General features: G+C 58.6%; 1 protein-coding gene across 1 annotated transcript; it reads left to right on the top strand.

Moving 5' to 3' along the window:
* Positions 1-556: 556 nt before the first annotated feature.
* Positions 557-16,357, top strand: RASIP1 (Ras interacting protein 1; the record flags this gene model as incomplete). The annotated part of the gene is given in 10 exon segments (XM_062608980.1): positions 557-1,009; positions 2,188-2,778; positions 4,448-4,485; positions 4,655-4,797; positions 6,854-6,963; positions 8,710-8,956; positions 10,360-10,549; positions 14,569-14,699; positions 16,066-16,200; positions 16,203-16,357. Coding segments are annotated over 10 exon segments (2,193 nt in total), but the record flags the coding sequence as incomplete, so codon positions are not given.
* Between the last annotated feature and the right edge of the window lie 1,732 nt (positions 16,358-18,089).

The following is an 18,089-nucleotide window of genomic DNA, read 5'->3' as shown; positions in this document are numbered from 1 at the left end:
GTATCTATAGCTATAGGGCCGCTATACGTGTCTATGGCCATAGGGCTGCTATATGTGTCTATGGCCATAGGGATGCTGTATGTGTCTGTAGCTATAGGGCCGCTATATGTGTCTGTGGCCATGGGGCCGCTATACATGTCCATGGATATAGGGATGCTGTAAGTGTCTGTGGCTATAGGGTTGCTCTACGTGTCTGTGGCCATAGGGACGCTGTATGTGTCTACGGCTATAGGGCCGCTATACACGTCTATGGCAATAGGGCCGCTATACGTGTCTATGGCTGTAGGGCTGCTCTATGTGTCTATGGCAATAGGGCCGCTATACGTGTCTATGGCTATAGGGCTGCTATATGTGTCTATGGCCATAGGGACACTGTATGTGTCTATAGCTATAGGGCCGCTATACGTGTCTATGGCTGTAGGGCTGCTATACGTGTCTATGGCAATAGGGCCGCTATACATGTCTATAGCTATAGGGCCGCTATATGTGTCTATGGCCATAGGGACACTGTATGTGTCTATGGCTATAGGGCCGCTATACGTTTCTACGGCTATAGGGCTGCCCATGTGGCCCCTATATCCACACAAGCACAGCCCTTACCCAGCCTCCCTCCCTGTGTCCCCCCCCCGCACCCCTCCCCACAGGGGGCTCATCCCAAGCCCGGCGCCTGCAGCGCAACCGCTCGCGGGCCGCCTCGGGGGGCCCGGCCCCCCCAAAGGAGCGCTCCGAGAACCTCTCCCTGCGCCGCAGCATCAGCGACATGAACCTGAGCACGCGGCGCCGCAGGGACCGCAAGGCCGTGCTCAGCGTGGCGGGGGGGGACCCCACCGCCGCCCCCCCCGGCCCCGACGGGACCCCCCCGGCCCCCGGCCCCGATGGAGCCGCCGGAGGTGGGGGCGAGGAGGAGGAAGGGGGGGACGGCGCCAGCCTGGAGCAGCTCTCGCAGTGCCTCATCCAGCCCCCCCAGCATCACCCCTACTTCCTGCTGCTGCAGGGCTATGGCAAGCAGGTAACGGGGGGGGGGGGCCATTTCCTTACCCCCCCCCACCCCCCCACCCCTCCATGTTCATGACCCCCCCAAAGTGTCCCCTTCCCATCCATGGCCTCCCGGTCCCTTCCTTTCCTCAACCCCACCAATGTCCCATCTTCCCATGCCCCCCCACTGAGCCCTTTTCCCATGCCCCCCCATTGACCCCTTTTCCCATGCCCCCCCCAATGTTCCATCTTCCCATGCCCCCCCACTGAACCCTTTTCCCATGCCCTCATTGAGCCCTCTTCCCATGCCCCCCATTGACCCCTTTCCCATGCCCCCCCATTGACCCCTTTTCCCATGCCCCCCCCATTGACCCCTTTTCCCATGCCCCCCCCAATGTTCCATCTTCCCATGCCCCCCCACTGAACCCTTTTCCCATGCCCCCCATTGAGCCCTCTTCCCATGCCCCCCAATGACCCCTTTTCCCATGCCCCCCCATTGACCCCTTTTCCCATGCCCCCCATTGAGCCCTCTTCCCATGCCCCCCATTGAGCCCTCTTCCCATGCCCCCCATTGACCCCTTTCCCATGCCCCCCCCATTGACCCCTTTTCCCATGCCCCCCCATTGACCCCTTTTCCCATGCCCCCCCCATTGACCCCTTTTCCCATGCCCCCCCCAATGTTCCATCTTCCCATGCCCCCCCACTGAACCCTTTTCCCATGCCCCCCATTGAGCCCTCTTCCCATGCCCCCCAATGACCCCTTTTCCCATGCCCCCCCATTGACCCCTTTTCCCATGCCCCCCATTGAGCCCTCTTCCCATGCCCCCCATTGAGCCCTCTTCCCATGCCCCCCATTGACCCCTTTCCCATGCCCCCCCCATTGACCCCTTTTCCCATGCCCCCCCATTGACCCCTTTTCCCATGCCCCCCATTGACCCCTCTTCCCATGCCCCCCATTGACCCCTCTTCCCATGCCCCCCATTGACCCCTTTTCCCATGCCCCCCCACTGACCCCTCTCCCCATGCCCCCCCATTGACCCCTCTTCCCCCCCATATCCATGTCCCCAACCCCCCCCATTCCTTAGCCCCCAACCCCCCCATCTTTCCATACCCCCCTCCATCCTCACCCCATAGCCCCCCCCTTCCCATTCCTCCCCCCACACCCCCTAAGTGCCCCCCCCAACCCCTTTGTTTCCCCCCCCCCCCCCGCAGGACTTCGTGCTCTACGTCATGACTCGCTCCCAGCACATCTTCGGGCGCCGGGGCCCCCCCGAACGCCCCCCCCAGGGCTCCCCCCCTTCCATTGACACCTTCCTCAACGCCCCGGACATCCTCCCCCGCCACTGCCTCGTGCGGGCCCCCCCAGGGGCCCCCGCCACCGTGCGGCCGTACCGGGGGGCGCCGGTGACCCATAACGGGGTCCCTTTGTTCCGCCGGGCCCCATTGAACCCCGGGGACCTATTGGGGCTGGGGCAGCACTTCCTCTTGCTCTATAAGGACCCCCGGGGGGGGGGTCCCGAAGAGCAGAGCCCCCCCTGGCTGCCGGCGCTGCGCTGCGAGGGCTGCAGTACCGGCAGGGGCCGGAGGGAGGCGCTGCGGTACCGGGCGGAGCACGAGGAGCGGCTCCTGCGGGAGATCGTGCGGGAGCCGTGGGGTGCGGGGGGGGCCCCGCAGGGGATGGGGGTCCTGGCCCCCGCTTTCCTGCTGGGGCTGTGCCTGGAGCACGCCTGGAGCGCGTTCCCCCCCCAGCACCTCCCGCAGCTGCTGACGAGGATCGCGGGGCTGGTGAAGGAGGAAGTCTGGGTATGGGGTATAGGATATGGGTGTGGGGTATGGGTATGGGGTATGGGTATGGGGTATGGGATATGGGTATGGGGTATAGGATATGGGTATGGGTATGGGGTATGGGATATGGGTATGGGTATGGGGTATGGGTATGGGGTATGGGATATGGGTATTGATATGGGTATGGATATGGGTATGGGGTATGGGATATGGGATATGGGAATGGATATAGGTATGGGATATGGGTGTGGGATATGGGAATGGGGTATGGGGTATGGGATATGGGTATGGATATGGGTATGGGGTATGGGGTATGGGATATGGGAATGGATATAGGTATGGGATATGGGTGTGGGATATGGGAATGGGGTATGGGGTATGGGATATGGGTATGGATATGGGTATGGGTATGGGATATAGGAATGGATATAGGTATGGGATATGGGTGTGGGATATGGGAATGGGGTATGGGGTATGGGATATGGGTATGGATATGGGTATGGGGTATGGGATATGGGTATGGATATGGGTATGGGGTATGGGATATGGGAATGGATTTGGGTATGTGTATAGGATATGGGTATGGGGTATGGGATATGGGTATGGGGTATGGGATATGGGTATTGATATGGGTATGGGGTATGGGGTATGGGATATGGGAATGGATATAGGTATGGGATATGGGTGTGGGATATGGGAATGGGGTATGGGGTATGGGATATGGGTATGGATATGGGTATGGGGTATGGGTATGGGATATGGGAATGGATATAGGTATGGGATATGGGTGTGGGATATGGGAATGGGGTATGGGGTATGGGATATAGGTATGGATATGGGTATGGGGTATGGGATATGGGAATGGATATAGGTATGGGATATGGGTGTGGGATATGGGAATGGGGTATGGGATATGGGTATGGATATGGGTATGGGGTATGGGATATGGGTATGGATACGGGTATGGGGTATGGGATATGGGAATGGATATGGGTATGTGTATAGGATATGGGTATGGGATATGGGTATGGGGTATGGGAATGGATATGGGTATGGGGTATGGGAATGGATATGGGTATGGAATATGGGAATGGATATGGGTATGGGGTATGGGATATGTTTGTGGGGTATGGGAATGGATGTGGGTATGGGGTATTGGATATGGGTATGGATATGGGAGTGGTTATGGGTATGGGGTATGGGTATTGGATATGGGAATGGATATGGGAATGGGGTATGGTACATGGGTATGGGTGATGGGATATGGGTATGGATATGGGTATGGGATATGGGTACGGGGTATGAGTATGGGTATGGGGTATAGGGATTGGGATGGATATGCATATAGGATATGCGTATAGGATATGTGTATGGGATATGTTTGTGGGATATGGGAATGGATATGGGTATGGGGTATGGGTATAGGATGGGGTATGGGGGATGGGATGAGGGATATGGGGACACTGGGATACGGGATATCTGGGACATGGGATGCAGGACATGGGCGACATGGGAATGGAGGGGAACATAGTGGAACAGGATGTGGGAAGAGGGAGACATGGGGAGACGTAGGGGACATGGCGAGATATGGGGTTAAGGTATGAGGGACATGGGGGGCTATGGGGGTAAAGGGGCTGTGGGGCCATGGGATGGGGACCCATGGGGTCATCTTGGTATGTTCCTGCAGGAGAAGATCAAGGAGATTGGGGACCGGCAGCCGGAGAAGTGAGTGACCCCCAAACCCCATCCATGGGGGTGCCCCCAACCCCATCCATGGGGGTGCCCCCAACCCCATCCATAGGGGTCCCCATTGCTGACCCCTCTGGGGGTGCCCCCATCCCCATCCATGGGGATCCCCATTGCTGACCCCTCTGGGGGTGCCCCTGTCCCACAGCGATGGGGACCCCTCAGCGCAGGGGCCGGAGGTGCTGGGCCCCGACCTGCGCCCGCTCACGCTGTGGTTGGCCAACGCCACGGAGCTGCTGAACCTGGCCCAGGCCCGGGTGCTGGAGCTGGAGAAGGAGCTGGAGCTGGAGGGTGAGCCCCGGCCCCCCAAGTGTGGGGCAAGGCTGTGGGGTGGGGATGGGAGCTGCCCCCCCCCCCCCCCCCCGGAATGCAGGGCGCTGATTGGGTGCATCCATGGAGCGCAGGCGCTGATTGGGTCCATCCATGGAGCTCAGGCGCTGATTGGGTGCATCCAATTGGGTGCATCCATGGAGCGGAGGCGCTGATTGGGTGCATCCAATTGGGTGCATCCATGGAGTGCGGGCGCTGATTGGGTGCATCCAATTGGGTGCATCCATGGAGCGCAGGCACTGATTGGTTCATCTGATTGGGTGCATCCCTGGAGTACAGGTCCTGATTGGGTGCATCTGGTTGGGTGCATCTGATTGGGTGAATCCAATTGGGTGCATCCATGGAGCACGGGCGCTGATTGGGTGCATCCATGGAGCACAGGTCCTGATTGGGTGTATCTGATTGGGTGCATCCTTGGAGCGCGGGTGCTGATTGGGTGCATCCATGGAGCGTGGGCGCTGATTGGGTGCATCCATGGAGCGCGGGCGCTGATTGGGTGCATCTGATTGGGTGCATCCATGCAGCGCAGGTGCTGATTGGGTGCATCTGATTGGGTGCATCCATGGAGCACAGGCACTGATTGGTGCATCTGGTTATGTGCATCCATGGAGCGCAGGCGCTGATTGGGTGCATCCCTGGAGCGCAGGTGCTGATTGGGTGCATCCCATTGGGTGCATCCATGGAGCACAGGCGTTGATTGGGTGCATCTCATTGGGTTCATCCATGGAGCGCAGGTCCTGATTGGGTGCATCCAATTGGGTGCATCCATGGAGAGCAGGAGCTGATTGGGTGCATCCAATTGGGTGCATCCATGGAGCGCAGGCACTGATTGGTTCATCTGATTGGGTGCATCCATGGAGTACAGGTCCTGATTGGGTGCATCTGGTTGGGTGCATCTGATTGGGTGCATCCAATTGGGTGCATCCATGGAGCACGGGCGCTGATTGGGTGCATCCATGGAGCACAGGTCCTGATTGGGTGTATCTGATTGGGTGCATCCATGGAGCGTGGGCGCTGATTGGGTGCATCCATGGAGCGCGGGCGCTGATTGGGTGCATCTGATTGGGTGCATCCATGCAGCGCAGGTGCTGATTGGGTGCATCTGATTGGGTGCATCCATGGAGCACAGGCACTGATTGGTGCATCTGGTTATGTGCATCCATGGAGCGCAGGCGCTGATTGGGTGCATCCCTGGAGCGCAGGTGCTGATTGGGTGCATCCCATTGGGTGCATCCATGGAGCACAGGCGTTGATTGGGTGCATCTCATTGGGTGCATCCAATTGGGTTCATTCATGGAGCGCAGGTCCTGATTGGGTGCATCCAATTGGGTGCATCCATGGAGAGCAGGAGCTGATTGGGTGCATCCAATTGGGTGCATCCATGGAGTGCAGGTGCTGATTGGGTGCATTCATGGAGCGCAGGCGCTGATTGGGTGCATCCCATTGGGTGCATCCATGGAGCACAGGCGTTGATTGGGTGCATCTCATTGGGTGCATCCAATTGGGTTCATCCATGGAGCGCAGGTCCTGATTGGGTGCATCCAATTGGGTGCATCCGTGGATAGCAGGAGCTGATTGGTTGCATCCAATTGGGCTCATCCATGGAGCGCAGGCGCTGATTGGTGCATCCAATTGGGTGCATCCATGGAGAGCAGGAGCTGATTGGGTGCATCCAATTGGGTGCATCCATGCAGCACAGGTGCTGATTGGGTGCATCCAATTGGGCTCATCCATGGAGCGCAGGCGCTGATTGGTGCATCCAATTGGGTGCATCCATGGAGCATGGTCGTTGATTGGGTGCCTCCATGGAGCGCAAGCGCTGATTGGGTCCATCCATGGAGCGCAGGCGCTGATTGGGTGCCTCCGTGGAGCGCAGGTGCTGATTGGGTCCATCCATGGAGCGCAGGCGCTGATTGGGTGCATCCAATTGGGTGCATCCATGGAGCGGAGGCTCTGATTGGGTGCATCCAATTGGGTGCATCCATGGAGCGCGGGCGCTGATTGGGTGCTTCCATAGGGCCCTGCCCGGAGCTCAGCAGGGACCTGGAGACGTGCGATGAGGCCATGGGCGTCCTGGATGAGGTCATCATGTCCACCTTCCAGCAGACCGTCTATTACCTGACCAAGGTGAGCCAAAACGGAGCCAAACGGACCCAAAACTGAGCAAACGGACCCAAAACTGAGCCGAATGGACTCAAAACTGAGCCGAACGGACCCAAAGTGACCCAAAACTGACCCAAACTGACTCAAAACTGAGCCAAAGTGACCCAAAACTGAGCCAAACGGACCCAAAACTGAGCCGAACGGACCCAAAGTGACCCAAAACTGACCCAAACTGACTCAAAACTGAGCCAAAGTGACCCAAAACTGACCCAAACTGACCCAAAGTGACTCAAAAGTGAGCCAGAGTGACCCAAAACTGAGCCAAAGTGACCCAAAACTGAGCCAAACGTACCCAAAACTGAGCCGAATGGACCCAAAGTGACCCAAAACGGAGCCACACTGACCCAAAACTGACCCAAAGTGACCCAAAACTGAGCCAAACTGACCCAAAGTGAGTCAAAAGTGAGCCAAAGTGACCCAAAACGGAGCCAAAGTGACCCAAAACTGAGCCAAAGTGACCCAAAAGTGAGCCAAATGGACCCAAAACTGAGCCAAAATGACCCAAAACGGAGCCAAACTGTCCTAAACTGACCTAAAACTGAGCCAAACTGACCCAAAGTGACCCAAAACTGAGCCAAACAGACCCAAAACTGCACTAAACTGACCCAGACTGGCCTAAACTGACCCAAAACTGAGCCAAAGTGACCCAAACCTGAGCCAAAGTGACCCAAAACTGCACCAAACTGACCCAGACTGGCCTAAAGTGACCCAAAACTGAGCCAAAGTGACCCAAAACTGCACCAAACTGACCCAGACTGGCCTAAAGTGACCCAAAACCGAGCCAAACAGAACCAAAACTGAGCCAAACCTGAGCCAAACAGACCCAAAACTGACCCAAACTGACCCAAAACTGAGCCAAAGAGACCCAAAACTGACCCAAACTGAGCCAAAACTGCACCAAATGGGTCCAAAATTGCACTGAACTGACCCAAAACTGCCCTAAACTGCCCCCATAGCCCCAGCGCCCCCCCATCGCCCCCTATCACCCCCCTATCATTCACTATCGCCCCCCCATCGCTCCCTATCATCCCCCCATCACTCCCTATCGCCCCCCATCGCTCTCTATCGCCCCCCTATCGCTGCCTGTCGCTTCCTATCGTCCCCTCAATCGCTATCCCCCCCCCCCCCGGCCCCCTATCTCTCCCTACCGCCCCCCTTATCGCTCCTTATCGCTCCCTATCCCCCCCCATCGCTCTCTATCGCCCCCCATCACTCTCTATCGCCCCCCTATCGCTCCCTATCGCCCCCCATCGCTCCCTATCGCCCCCCATCACTCTCTATCGCCCCCCATCGCTCTCTATCGCCCCCCCATCACTCTCTATCGCCCCCCATCGCTCTCTATCGCCCCCCCATCACTCTCTATTGCCCCCCACCAATCACTATCGCCCCCCCATCACTCCCTATTGCCCCCCATCACTCCCTATCGTCCCCCATCTCTCCCTATCGCCCCCCATCGCTCTCTATCGCCCCCCTATCGCTTCCTATCCCCCTCAATCGCTATCCCCCCCCCCCATGGCCCCCTATCTCTCCCTACCGCCCCCCCTATCGCTCCTTATCGCTCCCTATCGCCCCCCATCGCTCTCTATCGCCCCCCTATCGCTGCCTATCGCTTCCTATCGCCCCCTCAATCGCTATCCCCCCCCCCCATGGCCCCCTATCTCTCCCTACCGCCCCCCCTATCGCTCCTTATCGCTCCCTATCGCCCCCCAGCGCCTTTACGCGACGCTGCCGGCGCTGCTGGAGGCGAACCCGTTCGCGGCGCCGCTGGAGGCGGGCGCGGGCCCGGGCCCGGAGCCGCTGCGCGTCCCCGATGGGGTGAGCCCCACACTGGGGGTGTTCCAGAGCGCGCTGGAGCTGAGCCGGGGCTGCCGCCTGCACCCCGACCTCGTGTCCCAGACCTTCGGGTACCTCTTCTTCTTCTGCAACGCATCCCTGTTCAACTCCCTCATGGAGAGAGGTGAGGGCCCTATAGGAGATGTGGGGGGTGTGGGGGGTATGGGGGGTATGGGGTCTATGGGGGGTATGGGGGTGAGGGATGTGGTTCTTCTTCTGCAACGCATCCCTGTTCAACTCCCTCATGGAGAGAGGTGAGGGCCCTATAGGAGATGTGGGGGGTATGGGGGTGAGGGGGGTATGGGGTCTATGGGGGGTATGGGGGTGAGGGATGTGGGTCTTCTTCTGCAACGCATCCCTGTTCAACTCCCTCATGGAGAGAGGTGAGGGCCCTATAGGGGATGTGGGGGCTGTGGGGGGTGTGGGGGGTATGGGGTCTATGGGGGGTATGGGGGTGAGGGATGTGGTTCTTCTTCTGCAACGCATCCCTGTTCAACTCCCTCATGGAGAGAGGTGAGGGCCCTATAGGGGGTATGGGGGGTATGGGGGGTGTGGGGGGTATGGGGTCTATGGGGGGTATGGGGGTGAGGGATGTGGTTCTTCTTCTGCAACACATCCCTGTTCAACTCCCTCATGGAGAGAGGTGAGGGCCCCATAGGGGGTGTGGGGGGTGTGGGGGGTATGGGGTCTATGGGGGTATGGGGGGTATGGGGGTGAGGGATGTGGTTCTTCTTCTGCAACGCATCCCTGTTCAACTCCCTCATGGAGAGAGGTGAGGGCCCTATAGGAGATGTGGGGGGTATGGGGGGTATGGGGTCTATGGAGGTATGGGGGGTATGGGGGTGAGGGATGTGGGTCTTCTTCTGCAACGCATCCCTGTTCAACTCCCTCCTGGAGAGAGGTGAGGGCCCTATAGGGGGTGTGGGGGGTGGGGGGGGTTTGGGGGGTATGGGGGGTTTGGGGTCTATGGGGGAATGGGAGGTATGGGGGTGAGGGATGTGGTTCTGCAACGCATCCCTGTTCAACTCCCTCATGGAGAGAGGTGAGGGCCCTATAGGGGATGTGGGGGGTATGGGGGATATGGGGGGTGTGGGGCGTATTGGGGTATAGGGCATGTGGGGGTTATGGGAGGCATAGGGGGTATAGGCGGTATGGGGGGTATGGGGGTATAGGGGTTATAGGGGGGTATGGGGGTATGGGAGGTATGGGGGTATAGAGGGTGTGGGGGTTCTGGGGGCTATAGAGGTATAGGTACTATAGGAACTATGGGGGCATAGGGGCTATAGGGTGTATGGGGCTATAGGGGGTATGGCGGCTAAAGGGGGTATTGGGCTATAGGGGGTATGGGGCTACAGGAGCTATAGTGGCTATGGGGACTCTAGGGTGTATGGGGGCCATAAGGGCTATAGGGGGTATAGGGGCTATAGGGCTTATAGGGGCTATGGGGAGCTATAGGGGCTATAGGGAGTGGCTCCTCCCCATAGCCCCTCCCCTACCCCCCTGCTGAGCCTCAGTCCTCCCCTGCAGGGGGCGCCCTGTTCCAGTGGGGCCGCGCCGTGCGGCTCCGCACCACTCTGGACCTGGTGCTGGACTCTGTGGCCGCAATGGGGCTGGGCGACGTCGCCTCTGAGTTCTTCCAGAAGCTTTCGGCAGCCTCCAACCTGCTCTGCACCCCCAGGGCCTGCCTCAGCAAGGTGGGGATGCACTGGGAGTCAATGGGGTTCAATGGGAATCAATGGGGTTCAATGGGAGTCAATGGGAGTCAATGGGAGTCAATGGGAGTCAATGGGAGTCAATGGGAGTCAATTGGGGGCAGCCTCCAACCTGCTCTGCACCCCCAGGGCCTGCCTCAGCAAGGTGGGGATGCACTGGGAGTCAATGGGAATGGGATGGGAGTCAATGGGAATCAATGGGAATGGGATGGGAGTCAATGGGAGTCAATGGGAATGGGATGGGAGTCTGTGGGAGTCAATGGGGGGCAGCCTCCAACCTGCTCTGCACCCCCAGGGCCTGCCTCAGCAAGGTGGGGATGCACTGGGAGTCAATGGGAATGGGATGGGAGTCAATGGGAATCAATGGGAATGGGATGGGAGTCAATGGGAGTCAATGGGAATGGGATGGGAGTCTGTGGGAGTCAATGGGGGGCAGCCTCCAACCTGCTCTGCACCCCCAGGGCCTGCCTCAGCAAGGTGGGGATGCACTGGGAGTCAATGGGAATGGGATGGGAGTCAATGGGAATCAATGGGAATGGGATGGGAGTCAATGGGAGTCAATGGGAATGGGATGGGAGTCAGTGGGAGTCAATGGGGGGCAGCCTAAAACCTGCTCTGCACCCCCAGGGCCTGCCTCAGCAAGGTGGGGATGCACTGGGAGTCAATGGGAATGGGATGGGAGTCAATGGGAGTCAATGGGAGTCAGTGGGAGTCAATGGGAGTCAATGGGGTTCAATGGGAGTCAATGGGAGTCAATGGGAGTCAATTGGGGGCAGCCTCCAACCTGCTCTGCACCCCCAGGGCCTGCCTCAGCAAGGTGGGGATGCACTGGGAGTCAATGGGAATGGGATGGGAGTCAATGGGAATCAATGGGAATGGGATGGGAGTCAGTGGGAGTCAATGGGAGTCAGTGGGGGGCAGCCTAAAACCTGCTCTGCACCCCCAGGGCCTGCCTCAGCAAGGTGGGGATGCACTGGGAGTCAATGGGAATGGGATGGGAGTCAATGGGAGTCAATGGGAATGGGATGGGAGTCAATGGGAATCAATGGGAATGGGATGGGAGTTAATGGGAGTCAGTGAGAGTCAGTGGGAGTTAACGGGAATCAATGGGGTTCAATGGGAATCAATGGGGTTCAATATGAGTCGATGGGGTTCAATGGGAGTCAATGGGGGGCAGCCTCCAACCTGCTCTGCACCCCCAGGGCCTGCCTCAGCAAGGTGGGGATGCACTGGGATGCACTGGGAGTCAATGGGAATGGACTGGGAGTCAATGGGAGTCAATGGGAATCAATGGGAGTGAGCGGGAGTCAATGGGGGGCCAGCCTCCAACCTGCTCTGCACCCCCAGGGCCTGCCTCAGCAAGGTGGGGATGCACTGGGAGTCAATGGGAATGGGATGGGAGTCAATGGGAGTCAGTGGGAGTCAATGGGAGTGAGTGGGAGTCAATGGGAGTGAGTGGGAGTCAATGGGAGTCAATGGGAATGGGATGGGAGTCAATGGGAGTCAGTGGGATTCAATGGGAGTCAATGGGGGGCAGCCTCCAACCTGCTCTGCACCCCCAGGGCCTGCCTCAGCAAGGTGGGAATGCACTGGGATGCACTGGGAGTCAATGGGAATGGGATGGGAGTCAATGGGAGTCAATAGGAATGGGATGGGAGTCAATGGGAGTCAGTGGGAGTCAATGGGAGTCAATTGGGGGCAGCCTCCAACCTGCTCTGCACCCCCAGGGCCTGCCTCAGCAAGGTGGGGATGCACTGGGATGCGCTGGGAATGGACTGGGAGTCAATGGGAGTCAATGGGAGTCAGTGGGAGTGAGTGGGAGTCAATGGGGGGGCAGCCTCCAACCTGCTCTGCACCCTCAGGGCCTGCCTCAGCAAGGTGGGGATGCACTGGGATGCGCTGGGAATGGACTGGGAGTCAATGGGAGTCAATGGGAGTCAGTGGGAGTGAGTGGGAGTCAATGGGGGGCAGCCTCCAACCTGCTCTGCACCCCCAGGGCCTGCCTCAGCAAGGTGGGGATGCACTGGGATGCACTGGGAGTCAATGGGAATGGGATGGGAGTCAATGGGAGTCAATGGGTGTCAATGGGGGGCAGCCTCCAACCTGCTCTGCACCCTCAGGGCCTGCCTCAGCAAGGTGGGGATGCACTGGGATGCACTGGGATGCACTGGGATACACTGGGTGTCAATGGGAGTCAATGGGAATGTGATGGGGTACACTGGGAGTCAATGGGAGCCAGTGGGGTTCAGTGGGAGTCAATGGGGTTCAATGGGAGTTAGTGGGGGGCAGCCTCCAACCTGCTCTGCACCCCTAGAGCCTGCCTTAGCAAGGTGGGAATGAGCTGGGATACACTGGGAATGCAATGGGATACACTGGGAATGCGGTGGGAGTCAATGGGGTTCAATGGGGTTCAATGGGACTCAATGGGAGTCAATGGGATATACTGGTAGTCAATGGGATATACTGGTACTCAATGGGAGTCAATGGGGTTCAATGGGAGTCAATGGGGTTCAGAGGGAGTCAGTGGGGTTCAATGTAACTCAATGGGAGTCAGTGGGGTTTAGTGGGGTTCAATGGGGTTCAGTGGGGTTCTGGGGGACTCTGGGGTTCAATGGGAGTCAATGGGGTTCAGTGGGGTTCAGTGGGACTCAGTGGAATTCGATGGGGTTCAGTGGGACTCAATGGGGTTCAGTGGGGTTCAATGGTGTTCAGTGGGGTTCAGTGGGGTTCAGTGGGATTCAGTGGGATTCAGTGGGGTTCAATGTGGTTCAGTGGGGTTCAGTGGGGTTCAATGGGGTTCAATGTGGTTCAGTGGGGTTCAGTGGGGTTCAATGTGGTTCAGTGGGGTTCAATGGGGTTCAATGTGGTTCAGTGGGGTTCAGTGGGGTTCAATGTGGTTCAGTGGGACTCAATGGGATTCAATGGGGTTCAGTAGCGTTCAATGGGACTCAGTGGTGTTCAGTGGCGTTCAATGGGTTTCAGTGGGGTTCAATGGGGTTCAGTGGGATTCAAGGGGGTTCAGTGGGGTTCAATGGGTTTCAGTGGGGTTCAATGGGGTTCAGTGGGATTCAAGGGGGTTCAGTGGGGTTCAATGGGGTTCAATGGGGTTCAGTGGGGTTCAGTGGGGTTCATTGTTGTTCAATGGGGTTCAGTGGGGTTCAGTGGTGTTCAATGGGGTTCAATGGGGTTCAGTGGGGTTCAATGGAGTTCAATGGGGTTCAGTGGGGTTCTGTGGGGTTCAATGGTGTTCAATGGGGTTCAGTGGGGTTCAATGGGGTTCAGTGGTGTTCAATGGGGTTCAATGGGGTTCAATGGGATTCAATGGGGTTCAATGGGGTTCAATGGGGTTCAATGGGGTTCAATGGGGTTCAATGGGGTTCAATGGGATTCAATGGGGTTCAATGGGGTTCAATGGGGTTCAATGGGGTTCAGTGGGGTTCAGTGGTGTTCAATGGGGTTCAATGGGGTTCAATGGTGTTCAGTGGGTTTCAATGGTGTTCAATGGGGTTCAATGGGAGTCAATGGGGTTCAATGGGGTTCAATGGGTTTCAATGGTGTTCAATGGGGTTCAATGGGGTTCAGTGGGGTTCAATGGGGTTCAATGGGGTTCAATGGAGTTCAGTGGGGTTCGATGGGGTTCAGTGGGGTTCAGTGGCATTCAATGGGGTTTCAGTGGGGTTCAATGGGTTTCAGTGGGGTTCAATGGGGTTCAGTGGGATTCAAGGGGGTTCAGTGGGTTTCAGTGGTGTTCAATGGTGTTCAATGGTGTTCAGTGGGGTTCAGTGGGGTTCAATGGGGTTCAATGGGGTTCAATGGGGTTCAATGGTGTTCAGTGGGGTTCAGTGGGGTTCAATGGGGTTCAATGGGGTTCAATGGGTTCAATGGGGTTCAGTGGGGTTCAATGGGGTTCAATGGGGTTCAGTGGGGTTCAATGGGGTTCAATGGGGTTCAATGGGTTTCAATGGGGTTCAATGGGGTTCAATGGGGTTCAATGTTCAATGGGGTTCAATGGGGTTCAATGGTGTTCAATGGGTTTCAATGGGCTGAGCCCGGCTCAGCTCCACCACATCCTGAGCCATTACCAGCTTGGGGGGGGCCAGGCCCCGCCCCCCGCCTGGAGCCCCGCCCCCGAGGAGCGCGACCAGGTCACGGCAGGTCAGTGCCCCCCCCCCACACTGTCCCCATTGCCCCCCATGTGTCCCCATTGCCCCCCCATTGCCCCACCCTTGTGTCCCCATTGCCCCCCATGTGTCCCCATTGCCCCCCCATTGCCCCACCCTTGTGTCCCCATTGCCCCCCCTTGTGTCCCCATTGCCCCCCATGTGTCCCCATTGCCTTCCCATTGTCCCCATTGCCCCGCCATTATCCCCATTGCCCCCCCCACATGTCCCCATTGGCCCCTCATTGCCCCCCTTGTATCCCCATTGCCCCCCATTCTCCCCATTGCCCCCCCTTGTGCCCCATTGCCCCTCCATTGTCCATTGTCCCCCCGTTGCCCCCCATTGTCCCCATTGCCCCCCGTTGTGTCCCCATTGCCGCTCCTTGTGTCCCCATTGCCCCCCATTGTCCCCATTGCCCCCCCATTGTCCCCATTGCCCCCCTTGGTATCTCCATTGCCCCTTCCATTGTTCCCATTGCCCCAACTTGTCCCCCCATTTCCCCCCCTTGTCCCCCAATTGCCCCCTCTGTGTTCCCATTGCCCCCCTTTGTATCCCAATTGCCCCCCTCAATGTCCCCATTACCCACCTTGTGTCCCTATTGCCCCCCCTTGTGCCCCATTGCCCCCCCATTCTCCCCATTGCCCCCCTCAATGTCCCCATTGCCCACCTTGTGTCCCTATTGCCCCCCATTGTGCCCCATTGCCCCCTCCACCTGTACCCACTGCCCCCCTCATTGTCCCCAGTGCCCCCACCTGTCCCCATTGCCTCCCCATGTGTCCCCATTGCTCCCTAATTGTCCCCATTGCTGCCCTTGTATCCCCATTGCCCCCCACGTGTCCCTATTCCCCCCATTACCTCCCCACGTGACCCCATTGCCCCATTGCCCCCCATTGTCCCCATTGCCCCCTCGTTGTCCCCATTGCCCCCCCACGTGTCCCCTTTGTCCCCATTGCCCCCACTATGTGTCCCTCTTGCCCCCCCATTCTCCCAATTGCCTCTTCCACCTGTCCCCACTGCCCCCCCATTGTCCCCATTGCCCCCCATTGCCCCCCCATTGTCCCCATTGCCCCCCCTTGCCCCCATTGTCTCCATTGCCCCCCATTACCCTCCATTGCCCTCCTTGCCCCCCATTGTCCCCATTGCCCCCCATTGCCCCCCCATTGTCCCCATTGCTCCCCCATTGTCCCCATTGCCCTCCATTGCCCCACATTGCCCCCATTGCCCCCCATTATCCCCATTGCCCCCCCTTGCCCCCCATTGCCCCCCCATTGTCCCCATTGCCCCCCATTGCCCTCCATTGCCCTCCTTGCCCCCCATTATCCCCATTGCCCCCCCATACCCATGTGTGTGTCCCCCCCCAGGTGACATCTTTGAGAGCTTCTCCGAGCACCCCCCCCTGCTGCTGCCCAGCCGGGGCTTCCTGCTGCGGGCGGGGGGGGGGAACGCCGATGACGAGAGCGGAGGGGGGGTCCCCGAGGACAAAGGGGGGGTCCCCGACGAGGAGGGGGGGCTCCTGCAGGCCCTGTGCCGCGTGCGCCGCCTGCTCCGGGACCTGGAGCAGGGTGAGGTCCCTGCCAACCAACGGGGGCTGCCCCGGGAGGGGGCTCCATAGGGACCCCCCCACCCCACCCCCGGCACCCTATGGATCCATAGGGGGCACCCAAAGAAACACCCCCCCCCCCCCTCCCCGTGCCATGCTCCCATTAAAGCTCACACGTGTCCTGTGTGACCCAAAGGGGATTGATGAATGGGGCCGGGGGTGTTGCCTTTTCCCCACGTGATCTCCCATTCATTCTCTTTCCCATTCATTCTCTTTCCCATTCATTCTCTTTCCCATTCATGCCTTTCCCATTCACGCCTTTCCCATTCATGCGGCTGCGGCTCCTTTATTGGCGCGAAGGGGCGGAGCCTCCGCGGAGGGGGCGGAGCCGGAGGCAGCCCCTGTGGGCGGGGTCAGAGCGAGCCGTGGGCGGGGCCACGCCTTCTGTTTTATCCCTTATATGGAGCTCCTCCAGCTCCGCCCTTATTGGGCGAGGCTTCGCGCTAGGCCACTCCCACTTAAAACCATGTAAGGGGTGGGGCTTGATACCAATAGGGGCGGGGCTTAGCATTTAAGTCACGCCCACAGAAGGCAATTCCCAATAGGAACCCGCCCCTATTGGGAGTGGTTTAGAGTTAGGCTACGCCCACAAAACCGCCATATAAGGAGATTCTCAAGCCCCGCCCTTTGGGGTCGATAGGCCACACCCACCAGACATCCATATAAGGTGTTCTCAACTCCCGCCTATATTAACCCCCCCCAGGAACCCCAATTACAATAGGACCCCCATTATATTCCCCCCCCCCCCCCAGGACCCCCCAATTACATTGGGCTTCCCCCCAGGACCCCCTTATATTGCACCCCCCCAGGGTTACCCCTATATTACCCCCCCCCCAGGACCCCCCATTACAATAGGACGCCTCCGCACCCCACTTACATTGGAATCCCTCCCCCAGGACCCCCCCATTACATTTGGACCCCCTCCCAGGACCCCCATTACATTGGGGCCCCCTCGGACCCCCTTTATATTGGACATGCCCAGGACCCCCCCATTACAATAGGACACCCCCCCCCCCCCCAGGACCCCCCTTATATTGGACCCCTCCAGGACTTCACCTATATTAACTCCCCCCCCCCAGGACCCCCCCATTACAATAGGACCCCCCCAGGACCCCCCTCCATTACATTAGGACACCCCCCCCAGGACTCTCACATTGCCCCCTATAACCCCCCCATTACATTAGGACCCCCCCCATTACAATTGACCCCCCCCCCCCGCTCACCCCCGCATCTATCCGCCCTATGGGCATGGGGAGTCATGGGGGGGCATCCCATAATAACCCACCCCTCCACCCCATAATAACCTCCCCTCACCCCATAATAACCCCCCTCCATCACATAATATCCCCCCCTCCACCCCATAATAACACCCCAACCCATGATAACCCCCGCATGCACCCCATAATAGCCCCCCAACAAATAAACCCCCCACCCGTACCCATAATAAGCCCCCCTCGACATCATAATAATCCCCCCACACCCCATAATAGCCCCCCATCCCATAATAACCCCCCCTCCACTCCAGAATAACTCCCCCTCCATCCCATAATAACCCCCCCATAATAGCCCCCCATCCCATAGTAACTCCCCCTCCATCCCATAATAACCCCCATCCACCCCATAATAATCCCCATCCACTGATACCCCCCCCCTCCACCCCATAATAAACCCCCTCCACCCCATAATAAACCCCCCATCCACCCCATAATAACCCCCCCATCCAACCCATCATACCCCCCATCCATGCCATCATAGCCCCCCTACCACCCCATAATAACCCCCCAC

This window comes from Pezoporus occidentalis, unplaced genomic scaffold, assembly GCF_034315485.1.
Source record: "Pezoporus occidentalis ecotype Australia unplaced genomic scaffold, CSIRO_AGI_Poc_V1 ctg1325, whole genome shotgun sequence".
In the NCBI taxonomy this organism is placed as follows: Eukaryota; Metazoa; Chordata; class Aves; order Psittaciformes; family Psittacidae; genus Pezoporus; species Pezoporus occidentalis.
Note: the sequence above shows the minus strand (reverse complement) of the source record. Positions and strands in the feature narration are given on the sequence as shown.